At 37.5% G+C, this 16,300-nt stretch overlaps 1 protein-coding gene across 4 annotated transcripts in view; it reads right to left on the reverse strand.

The window, feature by feature from the left end:
- The window catches only part of SORCS2 (sortilin related VPS10 domain containing receptor 2), a 579,339-nt gene that overhangs the window by 33,377 nt on the left and 529,662 nt on the right, over positions 1-16,300 (reverse strand). For all 4 annotated transcript variants that reach the window (XM_055725044.1, XM_055725032.1, XM_055725036.1 and 1 more), the window contains exons 15-21: positions 13,945-14,065; positions 12,472-12,605; positions 11,715-11,843; positions 10,134-10,305; positions 6,347-6,533; positions 2,295-2,428; positions 856-979 (exon numbers count right to left, since the gene is read on the reverse strand). In XM_055725044.1, the coding sequence (XP_055581019.1) occupies positions 856-979; positions 2,295-2,428; positions 6,347-6,533; positions 10,134-10,305; positions 11,715-11,843; positions 12,472-12,605; positions 13,945-14,065 (1,001 nt within the window). The remainder of the gene's footprint in view (positions 1-855; positions 980-2,294; positions 2,429-6,346; positions 6,534-10,133; positions 10,306-11,714; positions 11,844-12,471; positions 12,606-13,944; positions 14,066-16,300) is intronic.

Genomic DNA, 16,300 nt, shown 5'->3' on the forward strand with positions numbered 1-16,300 from the left:
TCTAAAAAAGTGGATGCACTCCTAAGTGGTAGCATAAACATTAAATCCATTTATCTTACGAAAGGAGAAGGTTCATAAAAGCTCAATTTAGCCTGAGTGTGGTTTTCACCATTATTTTAAATTAATAAGTATACTAAAAGCAAAAATAACAGAATCTTCTTCAGACAATAGAGATGTATCATGTTGTTTATTTCCCAATATCTCAAGGCTTTTAGCTCTGCATTTAAAAGAAGCTTTTTCACTTATCACAATTCCCACATGTGACAGCATAAATACAAATGTAAATAATTTGTCTGCACTACATTTTTCACAGTTTATTATGCCGTGTCACCACATTATAAAACACAATAAAACACACCAGGGCACAATGTGAGACAAGAGCTGAAGGGTTATTCAATAATTACAGTAGAGCTATACTTGATCCAAACTCTCAGATAAACATCAAAGGAACAGTGATATATTGTGATAAAAGACAAATATTTCACATTGTTTTTAATGCTGGAGGCATACACATTTTATTTTTTTTTCCAGAAGTATTTACACTACTTAGAAATTTTAAGAAACTTTCTAGCCATAGGCCAAAATACTACTGAATCACTATTGCTACATACAGCATTCGGGAACCACCATAACATTTAAAATAAAGAAACAAAATGTTTCAGATGAAATCTTCCACCCAGTCACACTGTTCAACTTTATGGAATTACACAGTGACAGTACATCCCTCTAATTTTAAGAATTAAACGTGGCATTAAATATAATTTTACGGCAGGTTCAGTTGTGTCAGGGCTGGTTTAAGAGGTATAAGAAACAAGTACACATGAAACAAAAAAATTAACAAGAGTAACCTCTCACCAAAAACGTGGACAACTTTTGAGTCCTGAAGCATGGAGCTCCCACAGGAAGCTTGCACTGTAACTCTGATGTCACCTGTCTCAGCAAACTTCATCACCAGAAAACTCTCCAGTGTAAGGAGTGGCTTTAAAAACCAATGAAAAGGTGAAAATAGAATTTCAGCAAGACCCATGAGAAAACTGTCTGAAGAAACTGTCATTAAAAATAGTAGCAAAAAAGGTTTCACACATATTACTAAATTAATCAACATATTATCAACTTGTTATATTGCAATTTTCAGTATAGGATATTTCTTTCCATACATAGATCCTTTGTAATCAGAATAACTGCCAGATGGGGCAAATATTTCTTGTAGAATAATCGTTAATTAAATTGCAATCAGATCGCACTGAAATAAATGGATTTTGAGGCAGCCTAAACAATCTCTACAAGATAGTATCAAGCAAGTCATTTCCCTCAAAAAATGTAGGGTATGCCAGGGTCAAAAGGATTCATTCTGACAATTTAAGACATGACCCATGAGGGTGCACCAGTCCACCATAACCTCCAAAGTGGAGCTGAGATATTCTGTTCCCTGGCCACATCCGTATGAATTACAGCCCCCTTCACAAGACTACATTGATCTGCACTGCCTGCTCTAGCAATGGCAAAGTCAACAATGATGAACAGATACAGACTGGGATTACGGTACACAGCACATTTACAAGAACAAAGTTCATTGCACTTATCTGAAGCATTCCTGTCATACTTAGTCTTCCTCATATAGAAAATATTTTACTTATCTGTTATTGAAAGAACTACCTTAAAAGAAATTAACCCAGCTAGACAAGAAATATTTTAATAGAAATATTTGGATATTTATTGCTCTAGGATACATTTATCTAGACTTGCTGTCTCCAAATGAATATCACTACACTGTCTGAGTGCTCTCACTGTTTTCATATCCCAGGTATTTTTGATATGCCAGTTTACTTTAGACTCCCAGTAAGTATTTATCTATACAACAAATATATACTTTTGTACAGCACTTAAATCTACAGTACTCAAATTATCAACATGGAAGTGCATAAATCCAAGTTTCATCATTCGATCCCGAATGTATCCCCCTCCACAAGTTTTTTTTTTCCACACGTAATGAAATAGAATACATTTTTGTCATCCCTCCCCAAGAAAATAGTTTAGAAAATCAAACCAATTCTAGAAGGCAAATTTCCATTTCCACATAAGTAGCAATAAAGGGAAATCAATACCTTAAATGTACGTGATAAAACAGAGGAATTTAGATACTGTTTGCCACCAGACACAACTGGCTATTTGGAATGAAAAATCGTCTAAAAGAAGACATGCAACACAGTAGTATTTCTGTGAAAGTAAAAGGTGTCACCCAATCTTTACTGGAAAGAGATTGAAAATAATCTCAGTCAAAACCATTCATGTACCTGAAGATTGTTTCCTATCCACCAGTAGAAGACTGTCAAATTAGGATTCTTAGGCAGTATGATGGCTGTCAGGTTCACCTCCTGGTTTCTCCCAACGACTGGAACCACTTCTAAATTTAAAGCTTGCAGTGGAGCTGAAAAAAGTTCCCAAAATATCATTCAACAAGTATCTATCAATTTATTAATACCTCTTTCCCCCAAAGCCTCTCATTTGCACACCGTAAGGTCCTGAATTTATTTTTCCCTACCTCTTGCTTTTACATCTGCGTTGAAAGTTACGTGCATAATTGGTAGGACTTAATTTCAACCAACCCCCCCATAACCTCCCCCCACCCCACCTCCCCTCAAATCCTAGAACAATGATACGATCACCAAAATGCACATCTCTGATCACTATGGGGTTTTTCTGGTGCATGTCAAATTGTAGAAAACATAAGTAAATATCCCAGTTACAAAGTGGAAAAGTCAATCTCAGCTGGGTTTTTTGTGGTTTTTTTTTTTTTTTTTTTTAAGTAATAAAAGATCAAATGAATAGAAATCTAGCAAATCTCAAATTGCTAAGGGAAAAGCAGAAACTGAGAAAGAATGTTGCTGACTACTAATTTTCATTATAAAATATCAGCTGTTAGGCTCACACCACACATAAACCCTCATTAATGCATGCTTTAAAATAGATGCATACATCAGGGGAGCATTTATTTGCAAATCAAAATAGATAACCTCTGCACTCTAAAAATGTGCCTTAGAGTAAGTTTATTCCTTTCTGAACTTTTGCCTACGAAGGCTGTAAACTTTATTATTGTATAAAAGAAATGCATCATTACAAGGATTTTATCTGTTTCTTAATGTTGTATTTTGCCTCATAGTAGAGTAACTTTATTGAAAGAAAATCTTTCCCTCAGAGGTTTCCAAGTATATCTTTTTCAGAATGTCTGAAGGTAAAAGCTTTATAATAGTATACTGTGATAACAGAATTTCTCAACTTCAGATGCACCATCTACCCAGGATACCACTTTATGGTCCCACATGCATTCGTTACAGAGAATGAATACTAACCCATCCAGTTTTGTTCCATTCTACAATATCTTTTACCTCATTCAAAGTTTTTGCATCTCAGTGCAGACTTAAAGGTAATTAACACTGGTCCTAAGACTTCCCCTTACTCTCTTTCATGAACCCAGTCATTGCCTGTTCACTTCCAATTCACTTTGACTAAACTGATTGAACTTCTTTGAGAGCAAGTTGTTTGAGCCGTGCACACCCTCCTTTTCCACCTTACTTCAATCGGGCTGTGTGCTACTTCACCCGAGTGCAAGGCTCTACTTTCATTCTGCGTTTTCTCCAATGACTCTTTAACCACCTATGTGAATTCAAGACATGTTGGGTGCTTAAAAAAATGGTTTCTTCAATACCTTCTTTACTGAAAAAGAGTTAAACTGGACCTCCTGTTGATAGTGTCTTGAGGAAAATGCAGAAGTTGTAGAAATTCCGTTAAATTTGTTCATCCTAGAAACAAATTTTCCTTCTGATGAGGCAAATTAAAGAGGTCTAGTGGGATCTGCATCACTCTTTTGATTTTACCATAAATTTACATTTTCCCAAGGAAACTAATAATTTTGAGATATGGTTTTACTCCTGAAACAAGTTACTTTCTTTTCCAAAATTTTTAGGGGGGAAGTTGTTCGATACTTGAATGACGAGTTATGTCATGTTTGCCATACCTCTATATAGTAAAGAGCTAAAAATAATTATTGCGAGTTTTAATGCTTTTCTCAGTCACACAATTCCACAATGCATTTGAACAAGCTTCATAGCACCCTTAAGTGTGTACAATTAGGAATGAAATTGATTTACACAATTTCCATTTAACAAAGCTACAATTTCAGTACAGGTTTCAAAGCTCCCTGAATAAACACACACTATAGAGATAATGTTTTCATGAAAAAGAAAATGTATGACTAATTCTTCTTTTCTTTTTATTCTGGTTTACCTACTCACATTTAACTATTAGACTTGCTCTAATTTCTCTTACAGTTCATTAACAATTTGTAGATTGGGTGATCTGGATTAGAAGGCATAATCTGGATGACAGACCAAAATCCATATAATTGTTCTGCATTACAGGGCATTTCACAGTAACAGAACTTGGCAGGACTAAGATGTATTCCCTTTACCATTTGTCACGGAAAAATTTCCCTGGGAATACATCAGCTGGAGATGGAGTGAAAGCAGGACTCTACGGACATATCTGCTTTCATGGTATTTCACAGTGAAAAATGTCTCTGAACAGCTATTAGTGTTTCTCTAGAACGTAGAAATTGCAGTTTAATTAGTGTCAGCTAATTTCTTCCAAATCTTGTGATTTACCTAAAAAATTAATCACAGCAAATCACATAGAAAACATTTATTCAAGTGAGCTGGGTAACATGCTTCCGTGAGTCTTCTGGACCATGTGCAGCAACCATGAACAAGCTCAGGAATGGATCATGTCTGCTTCAGTGCTCTGCTGCCTCTGCACTTCATTACCAAAGTTGTCTTAATGCACCAGGCATTTTACTTGTGAAAAATACCTCTGGTTTCTGCAGTTTGCAAATCCACTGCATAAACCACAATCTACACCTATCATTTTTAACGTTTATTCTGATGTAGGCCACACCAGAAGCACGTTTGGAGAGAGCAGTAGTTCCGCTCTTGATCAGGGCTTACTAGTGGTAGTCACTCTCTGAATGAGTTCTCCTTGGAGGAAAAGATGTTACACAGTATTTTGCTGTTCATTGCTTGTAGAGATCTACTCTTCCTGTGCTTTATCTATTTCTCAGCACCTAGAAACTCCTAAAAAGTAACAGTGAAGCCCTAAGTAATTTGTCTGGGCTCCCTGGTGGTGTTAAATGATTTAAAAAACAAACACAACAAAGAAACAGATAATGAAACTCGGGTGGATTTGATTCTAATCCATTCCATTTGATTTTAGTGGGAGATTCGCCATTAGCATTAATGGATTGGGCTCCATCTGCTAAACAAAGCAGAACTAGAAACTCAGGTCTCAAGGACTCTGAATAGCAAAATACATAAATATCAGCAGTCACTAGGCAGGCTGACACAAAGCACACAGATCTTTGCACAGCCTTGTGCGCAGCTCCAATGATTTCTGTTGCTTTGGGATTAGGCTGGAAGACACACCACTCACAACTGAGAGAAACAGACACCTGAGGAATGCAAGATGAGTTTCCTTTCTTTTGATGTTACTTGTTTCTGATTTCTTGACACATCTGAAAACAGGCTGAAAACAGGCAGAGCAATAGCTGTCTTGAATCTCAAAGGAAGTGGCAAATTCAGTTCCAGTTATGAGTTTCCTTCTTCATTTCAATTATGAGATGACTGAGGTACATTAAGCTTGCAATAGTGCATGATATTCCCTGTGCTGTGCTATTCTTTTAGATCTATTTGATAGGGGGTTTTAGGTCTTAATTAAGGAGAGGCAAGAGGCCCAAGTCAAGTAATAGTGCCTACCAACATGAAGTTCTACCCAAGTACTACTTTAAAACTTTGTGAGAACTACCTACCTAAAATCTAAATCCTAGTACTTTACTAAGTACCCTGACTTCCAGAAACGCTGAGCTTTTAATTCTTTTCTAAAATCATACAAAAGCTCACATATTTCTCAACATATCTGTTCACTTGCTTCTCACAGAACCTAGAAGCTCCTAAAAAGACATAGCTTGAATTTCTCAATTTTAGCTGCTAAGACTGCCAATGGGGTCTTGAGTCAAGAAGGTGGATCAGACCTAAGATTTCAACTGAGACATGCTTGCAGTTTAAAAGATTAATACACCATCCTTCTCACAAATCCAAACAAAAGTAACTCTGACCTGCTAACACATTAGGTTTACAAGCCTCTGCGTTGACAACATACAGCACGGCAAGACTGCGTGAGGTTACTGATAAAATATGCATTTTTCCTAAATGTGGCTAGTAATTTTCTTTACTACTTCATAGTTGTCATGAGATTTTTACACAGCAGTAAAAGTAAGAAAACTAAAAAGCTGATTTACAGTTGACTTGGACGAATACCACAGCCTCATCATGGCCAGCCACATTCTCAGCCTTCACCGAGACACGGTAAATCCCAGGATTCTCATAGTGGTGACGGATGGGTTCTCCAGTCATTGTAAGGTTCACATATATCGCCTTAAAGCCATCTCCAAGATCTACCTGGTATTTGGTATTCAATATATCACCCTAAAAGGAAAATATATAAAAAATATTTTCAATGGCCAGAACCAAAATAGACAGGACACACGATTATAACCATTTTCTGAATAACAACAGCATTTCCAGCCCATCCAGATTTTTTGACTCAATTGCAATAGTTGCAGTAAAACCACTACACCCATGGCAAAGATCAGGGGTCCTCAAACTACGGCCCCCCAGGGTCCTCAATCCGGCCCCTGGTATTTACAGACCCTCCTGCCCCCACCCCTGCCAGGGTGGGGGACAAACCAAGCAGCGGCAGATGACTGCATGCCACTTCATCTGCGCGCCGGCCCCCTGTTTAAAAAGTTCGAGGACCCCTGGCAAAGTCTGTAGTGCAAGAGATGTCATGTGCATTAATAGAGATAATTTCAAATTTCCACAGTAAGGTGCTACCTTAAAATAAGATACCCGAGACCACTAAAGAAGCTGTATGACACAGAAACCACCACCCTTGTCTTAATGCAGGTGGATGTTAACTAACATAACAGTGCAGGGCAGCCCCAAGTTCTGGAGTGATGCTCATATGATTGCAAACAACTGAATATTGTTATTTAGCAAATTACCATTCATCCAGTGAGCTTCTAGCCTATGCAATTATAAAGTAAAATTAGTTGGCTTAGATATTTTTGACAGCACCTTCTAACCACACCCTCTGACTGTCAACCATATGGCCTTCAGGATCCAAGCTGGGATCTTTGTAGAGTTCTACTTTATTTTACAGAGTTACCAGCACGTCTAGAACTAGCATACTCTACTGCAAGAGTAGATGGATGCTTAATGAAGGAGATTATCAAGCTGAGTTTGGGAAAGGGTTTAAAAGTCAAGGCAAATAAATCTGTCATGGTAAACATCTCAAAGAATTTATAATTCATTGCACTTCTGTTAAGTGCTCCTTTAAATGACAACGTCGTCCTAAACTCAGGCCTAAAATAGTGCACGACTGATACTACCATCAGATGACAAACATATGTCCATCACTCATGCTGTCATAGTGTAGCTGCTCAGGAGAGAAGTCAGGCCTGTGCTACGTGGACTGGTGATGTGGATGTAGTCAAAGGAAAATTCATTTTAGCTGTGAGCAGCAACACTTGTTCAATACTAATGGCAGCACTGCCCTTAGCAAGACCTGCTTCCTTGGTCTTCAGCAGTATGTTTCTGCTTGTTTGCCACAGTACGCAGCCATCAGTCATGCAATTAAAACAGGTTGCAGGGCCAGACTTGGTAGAAAAATCTCCATATTGTGAAATCATAGTGTTGGTTTAAAAATCTTCATTGATTCTAGGAAAGGAACACATACATCCATATGCTAGTCAGGTGACCTGAATGGCCATCAGAGCAGAGAAAGACTGAAACCCATCGAAGTATTCAAAAATCACTTTAACTTCCCCATAAACCACTCTCTGAAATAGGTTTGTATCAAAATATCATCCCAAAAGGCAGCACTAACGTAAATTCAAAGGAAGAAACTTTTCCTAGAACTTACATACCCTGGCATTACAAAGGAAAGGAAAACATAATATTATTTCCTCCTTTTATGATTTTGCAGTTTGGTTGATTTTCTTCCATGTTTTATCAGATGAAAGAGCATTGCTTATAATGTAAAAGAATACCCTTAATAAGGAACCTGTAGGGTTATCAAGTGCCTAAACACCATATTTCAAGACACTTAAAGGACCTTGAAAGCTTCTTCACTGTGAGTATTTTTTTTCCAAATAACATCTTTCTTTTGACAGCAGATGGGTAGAATTTAGTAGAGGAGGTAATATGTTATTAAAGTTTAAAGCAAAAAAGATGTCTTCTTGCCAGCAATGTGCCAGTAAGTGGAATCTCTAGATGACATTAGTTTGCAAACAGTTCTTGTTTGCTCTTTCTTACGCTAACAAGAATACATGCATATTTTTTCCAGGTAAGACAGAAACCAGTGTTGAAAGGCAGTAGATGCCGGCTTCTCTTAATTTTTATACTAATAGCTTCCCTACTATAAATATGAGAGTGCTGTCTTCAAAACACCAAGGCATTTCTGTTTCCATGACTAGGAAAGACAGAGAGCAGTGGAGAGATAACAAGAGTCACAGAGGGAAGAGGCAGTTAAATTTAAAAGGAATTGAGGCTTCCAATTCCATGCAAAATAGATGAGTGTCACCAAATTATTACATTCAACCAACATATTTTGCTAAAAAAAATATTATAAATTATTATTATTTCTAATGTCACTTGCAAACTGTCCGAACATACTGGAAGCCTGCTTTCTATACTCCGTGACATCTGGCATTCCTGCACCTAGTGACATGCATTCACATAACCCGGTAACTTAATTTTGTTTGGCCACATAAGTCATATGTTTTGGTTTATACTAGTAGAGCTGTTTCTTAACCTCAGTAATCATTGCGAATTCTCATTAGACTTTGTTGTATAGATGTAATCCTAAAAAACACTCGGGACATTTGAGTATAAATATTATTCATAGCCATAGGGGGCAGCAGACTGCTACATTTCTTCTAAATCTGCCTTCCACTTCGAGGTACTGAGCAAAGACTTCATCAGAAAACACTGCATGGGATTCCCTTCAAGATTCCTCACTTCTAAAGGAAGGTTTTTGAATAGTTTTGTATGTTTTATGTATTGCCACAGAGATTCATGAAAGCTTCAGTAGGAAAAATAGTCAAACTGCCAATCAAAACCATTAGAGTCCAAATTGCAACCAAATGCTCTATTCTTACAATAAACATTTCCAAACAAATTATAAAAAGAGAAGGCAGTATAACTTGCCATGCAAACTGTTAGGGCACTGCAAGCATTGGGACACAGAGTCTGCGAAGCATTAAGCAGCCCAGTGTTCCGCACGTAACCTCCTTGATACCAGTACAGAAATAAATCCCAAGTATCCGATTTATATTGCACGGGTTTGCCAAAATGTGTGAACTTTCTTCAAGTTCTTGCAAATCAGTGGGGTTAGCCAGGAAGTACATTACTCTAGTAACCTGAGCACAGCAGTTATAGCCTAATGCTAAAAAACAAGAATTAGAAAACATAACCATGGCAAACAATTAATCCAAAAGTTACTCAGTGCTGTTGATCAGGGCCTTAGAGTATTGCCTGTCTCAATAAACAGAAAAAACCCATACCTTTGGCAACACAACTGATATATAATAAATGCTTTTATGCTGAGTTATTTGCTGATTTCTATAAAGCTTCTCCTCATTCCTTTCTGAAAGGCAGATTTTCAAAAACACTTAACCCAGAATATTAACTGTTCTCTGCATTTCTGTTCTTCTCTGTCACAGCAGTTGAAATGTTCAGTCCAAAGAAACTGGTAATTTAGTTCCTTTGATTTTCCAAGAAGCCATTGCCTTTAAGGAATAGTGACTGACTACGCTGCTGAGGAGACAAATCCTGTTCTGTGGACAGAACTTGGTGGTTCACTGAGCTTACTGGAATTTACTTGGACACAGAATTTCAATATTTAGAGTCATTCATCTTAGTCTCAAACACAAATTAATCTCCATTCAGCAGCAAAGCAGGCAGGAGTGAAATGAACCCTAAAAATAAGGAGGAAACTTTCATAAAGCTAATTTTCATTACTACCTGCTCTTGTCTGACGATGAAAGTGATGTCTTCCCCAGGTCTAACAGCCAGGCTTTCTTCCCTGATGCTGATGTGAAGTCCCTTGGGAGCAATCAGTGGACACATACGCTGTGCTAAGTTCTGCTGCAGGTCTACACCACCTTCACACACATTAGAAACAACTTTTCTATACCTGCAAAACCAGTAAGAAGCGAGCACACTGAATCAGAGGTGAGCAGGAGAATGCTATTAGAGGTAGTGAATGCAAGTGTGATCATAGCTAATGAATATTCCTTGGGTTTACAAACAGACAAGATCGTAAGTGATCAAAATCAACTCATGATACAAATATTTTGATGAGGGACATTGCCTTTACAGAGTAAAAACTATTGAAGAAAGAGAGTGTGGAGTATGATAAGGATTTCACTTTTATGCATTGGAAGAGTCTGCCTTTCCAAATTTAGAAACATGCCTGAACAGCCCTCCAGGAGCTAGACAGTCTGCTGTCCTCTCTGCCATACCCTTTCCTAGTATTCAATCGTCTTCAGTGCTCTCGAGATCTTAATTCAAACCCCAAAGATCAGGAAGAAGTTAGACCAAGCAGCTTCTGCATTAACCCAGAACAAATTGCTTAGCTGATGATCTGAAATCTATGCATTTCTCAAAACACTTAAAATATTTATTTAACATAATCATATAAAAGAGTGAAAAGCCTTTTAAAGAGCTAGTAAACAAATACTTGGATGTATACAGCAATTATTTATGGATCAGTTTCACTCAGGTATGTTATTTTTAAACATCCTTTAAAATTGGAGTCAGATTTCAACTCTTTTGAATTCTTATTCTGTATATCACAGCTGTCAGCCACAACCCAAAAGGCATCATTTACCTCAGTAAAGCAAATATACACAGAGACTGTAATTCTATTGCTGGATTAGACATTTCATCATTTGGTTCTCATCTCCACAACTGACAGAGATGATGTTATGATAAGCCAGAATAGATGCCAGCTGCAAGTTATTCTCAGCACGGTCGTCAGAATACGTTTTAGTGTATTCTGTGTGGTATTGTTTATGGTTACTAAAGCTTTCCTTTGATTCTGAGTGTTCCATATGGTCAGGAAAAGAATCTGTTCTCCACAGAACTCCTTACCCCTATGGAAGTGAGAGACTGGGAAGTTCCGTGAGATGTTACTGGCTACTCAGAGTAATTCATTGGATGCAAACTGAAAATTGGTCTGAACACAAGCAATGGGCTAAAATGTATCAGAAGTGTAACTATGGCTAGCAAATGTTACAAAAAAATAATAATTAAAAAAAACCCCCAAACTGAGAACAAGATAGCTCTCCCTCTTCTCAAATAGATTGGTTTTGAACTGCTGTGAACATGTAAAATAACATTTCTCTTTCATTAGTCTGTAGGAAGCCTCTGTACATGCTTTAGAGACAGAACTTTTACATTTCCCAGTTTTTACATTTTTACATTTCCTTTTTACATTACATTATTTACATTTCCTCCAAACCATTTTTGTGGCCTTTGGTCAGAATATTCTCCTCCTCTCTGGATGCCTCTGCAAGCCAGTAGAATGTAAAATCAGCTTACCCAGTGCTGCTGGTGTATGCTTGCCCCAGCATGCAGTCTTCAGGAGGTGCTTCTGGGTTAAACCAAAAGTCAGCAAAGCATTTGCTAGACTCCGACATCAGAAGTGCAGAGCGCTCAAAACCATAATCACTGAAAAACATCAAAACCAAGCATGTCACTATCCACTATCCCCACTTCATTCAGAAGTCTAACTTAGGGCAGATGAGACTACTTTTTTAACATTAAAAATGTTTTTTTAGTATTATTCTACCAGCTGGACATAGGAGTTGATGAAGCCAAGTCTAATTTCAATCAATGGGAGTTGTGCACACTTCGGGGAAAAACTGGTTGTAATGACTTTGTCAGTTCTGCAAAGTTAACTTTCATGTGGTGTCCTTTGCCACTCAGACCAACACATTTCTTCTGGTTGGTGTTTTTTTTTGTTTTGTTTTGTTGATTTGTTTTGTTTTTTTTTTTTTTTTATTTATTCATTTGCAAATAGAAAGGGGTTGCTTGCCTTATACATGAATCCAATGGTAATTTTTCAAGTCTTGATCAATAGAGGAAAACATCAGGATTTGTTCAGTTAGGTGAAACAAATACTTAAAGCATGGCAATGTTTTTAAGCAAAGGCAAATGCAAAGGCAACCTGTTATTTGAAGAAATTTGTTTATACACAGCTATGTGGGGAGAGGGCAAAAGGAGGAAAATACACCCATTCCAAACTCAAAGTAAGTATTTACTAGCAATAAACCAAAAGGTCCACAGACAGACTCACCATAAGAAATCAGAGTTCACACATTCACACACTTTGGATGTAAGAGCTGATGTGAAACTTCTCCCTTTAATGCACCACGATGAAATCTTCCTCTTTCGAAAGCTCCTCTGCTGGCCCATGATGCAACGATCACCCTGAACAGCAAAGCACTGGACTTATTGCACACTGTAACCTACACAACACAGATGTGACCTTATGTTGTCCTGAGAAACTCTGGTCTTGATGCCAAGACTATAAACTTGTAACAACTCTCTCATATTCAAATGTATATAGGTATAGAAAGCCCTCATATCCACCGCTGTTCACTAACTGGCCATTACAGATTTGTAACACACGCTGTGTTTTAGGGAACTAACCCAAAGATATACATGAAAATTCAAATGCCATTTGACCCATGTTCCATGTGTGCACAATCTAGGCACAGGCCTACAACTGGCCGTTTAAAAGTTCAGTATGCACGCAGATGGCTGAAATTCCATCTAAATCACTGTATCTCCTGTTGGCAGGCAACATCGCGCACCGATTGGACACAGGCAAATGAAGACTCGTCGCCCCCTACTGGTAATTGGGCAGCTGTAAGTACTCTGTCAAAGTGTTCTAGTAGTTTCTAATTTCTGAAAGACATTTCAGTGTCAATATCCCAAGATACTGTTACTCTTTACGCTCAGATTTGCAAACGTTATTTGTAAATACACACCATTCCCAAACAAGAAGTGCAAAATGAAGCATTTAGAGAACTATCAAATGACAGCTGGAAAGCTGGAGTAACACAGACCAGCTTGCAAAAAACCACCGACCCTGCAGAAAGTGAAAGAACAAATGTACTGGAAGAAGCAGAACATAATAATCAGAACGATTATGAATAAATATGACATATTCTATTTAATGTAAAAAAAACCCCAACACCTCACATTGGTCTCTTTAATCAATACATTGTCTAGAAACACAGCTTTGCAAAACTGGATTTGGCCAGAGCACCAGGATTAGCACAGCCTTAATGCATTACTGCAGAAATGGTATTGCCCAAAACAACTGGACTGCATTACATGATTGGTCCACTGAGATCCTAAATTACTTCTGGAATGGGCTTTACTTGTGGCAATTTATATACGAGTACAGTATGTGGTCAGGAAGTTGGCAGAACACATGACTGCATGTTGAATTTGCTTCAATCAATATTACACATTTCAGTTTCTGGTATATGCTTCACAATCCAACAGGACCACCTATTATTATGGCAGACCACCAGATATACTTCCACCTTTTCCCAAGGCACAGATCACACAACCTATGGGAACACAAAATCCTCTCCCATTTTAAACAGTTGTAAAATCAGCATAAACCAACATAAGGAGATCAAAGCTGGGGATGTAACATCCGGATTCTGTTTGAAAACATTTTCCTAGCACACAGCTCTACATTGAACTGAAAGCTACGGAGAAGTTGTGACAGTTAACATAAGACTGTGAATACCTGTAGATTTGTGAGCTCCCAAGACTCATAGTCATCATCAGTGCACTCCCTGGGGAAAGATGGTCTGAAGTCCACTTTCACCAGTTCCCAGTCTGAACGGTAGCTAATATGTCCAAAGACTCTGAACAAAAAGATCAAAAGTAAAATCTTACTGCAAAGAAATACCAGACATTGCAGATTCAAATTTGCAGTTCAGTCTTTTCCTTTCCATGGTCATGGTTCTCTACTAAAAGGTCCCTGGTTAATTTTTCTTCCACTTTTACTCCTCTTCATATACAAGTTAGAGAACATTTAACATTTTAGTTATATCTTAAGTTAGAGAACATTTGCCAATTCTCTATGAAACTTTACAGTGCAAAAATGTAGCTTATAGCTTATAGATTTTTTCCCCTCAACAAACTATCTAGAACATTAATTGGAAATATACTACCTTTTCTAATTTGGAACCCAACATTTTTGTCTATTATCTTGCTATATGAAACATGCAGAGCTCTCAGATTTTGATAGGGAATTAAGGGAGCTGAACCCAGGATCACCAGATTCAATTTCCAGCTCTGTCACTCATCCCTTACGATTACAGAGCAACTTCTTCAGTTTTTTCTGATGTGTATTTTTTTTAACTGTTACAGATTTCAGATGGTAATTTGCTATTGTTTAAACTCACAGCAGTATCATTAAATTATATTAATTTCTAAGCAATACAATGTATCTACACATTGTGCTGAAGAACTCTTGAGTGTCCTCTTCATTTCAGATAGTCCACTGTATAATAAAACCCAGCCACAAACTAATTTGTTTTTTTTTTAAAAAAAGGAAATCTTATTACTTTAAAAAACAAGCTGCACTTTCAAAGCAGCCAACATTTTCAATGTCAGCATATTTATTTCAAAAATAAAATGGGTAAGTACGACATCCAAAAAAAAAAATTAGAAAGGATAAAGACTCTATTTGGGAAAAAGTCAAATGTATTTGCGGTTTGTATCAGGCTTATGTGACTTACTTGCCAAAGAATTTAAGGTTGATTCTGAAGCCAAGAATTTCTGTGCAGTTCATACTGCATAGAGTTCATATTCCAAGCTTTAGTAGCATTCTCCAAACTAATTCATTCCTTTTGTTTTGCCTTCAGTTTTGTCCAAATCCAGACACAGCAGGAATGGTACAGTTTTGGTAAAATCATTCTGCTGCACATAGTCATTTCTCTTGTCCTGAATACCAGGTTCAAAGTGGAACTAGGGTAGACCAGAAGTGAGGAAAGGGTGGATTCTCTGTAGCACAGGGAAACATCATCACACTAAGCATCTTCCCTGGTAGACAGATGCAGAGCCTTGAAGTCTACCAAAGAGGCTGAAAAATAGTTGCAGAGACTAAAGTAATACAGTGATTTCCCCCTTTCCTTTCTGGTGTCTCTGCTCCTCAGTCATTGTGCAGATATGTAGGTATCTATAGATTATTGCCCATACTGCTCACATTATAATGACTGAACAATCCAGGCTCACAGGAAACTTCGCCATCAGAAGTGCACTTAATTAAACAGGAACATGTGCATTTAGTTTGTATGTCTTGCTCTTTTTTCGTAAGGCTCTGAGATTAAAGGACTTGGATCATATACTCTCTTTCCTTCTAAATGTACCCATGGCTCAGAAGTAGAAACAATACATGAAAACTAAAAAAATGTGGCTTGGTCCACTGGCTGTATGTGTACATAGGTGTGTGGTCCCACATCTCTCACTGACACCTACAGGTTTGGTTCCTTTTTCTGGTTCAGCTGGATCCTGAGAGCTGCAGTCATCATATAATCTTATTCACTTGTAGTTACATACTCACTGAAGTGACAACTTAGGTGGTCTCATGCTTCTTCCACAATGTCTGCTTCAATATGACCAGCTTTGCTGACAAGCACAAAGTGTCTTTTGCATGCTAAGACCTGTACTTTTTTCTTTTTAAAAAAATTTTTTCTCCATAAAGTACAAACATAAGGCAGACTTCACCATGTGCTTATGTAGCTACCTACCTCAGCGAATGCTTCCTCAGACACCACAAAAATTTACAAATTGTTTACATATCTTTTATTTACTCATTTATCAGCAAGTATGTCCATGTGCAAGAAGCCAAGTCCTGTCAAACCTTCACTCCTGCCTCAAGAGAAGTATTTTCTAATATAACAAGTGAAAAGTTCTTCATTCATGTAAGCTATCTTGGACAGATTAGTCAGGAAAAGAAAATAGATGGTAGTTTGAGTTCAATGCAGAACAGAATAATGAAATTCTCCTGAAAGTATAAAAAAACCCCTCCGAACTATTAATAATCATCTTTGAGACCTCACAGAGGATTAGGGTGATTCCCGATGACTATGGAA

This window comes from Falco cherrug, chromosome 1 (genome assembly GCF_023634085.1).
Source record: "Falco cherrug isolate bFalChe1 chromosome 1, bFalChe1.pri, whole genome shotgun sequence".
Lineage (NCBI taxonomy): Eukaryota > Metazoa > Chordata > Aves > Falconiformes > Falconidae > Falco > Falco cherrug.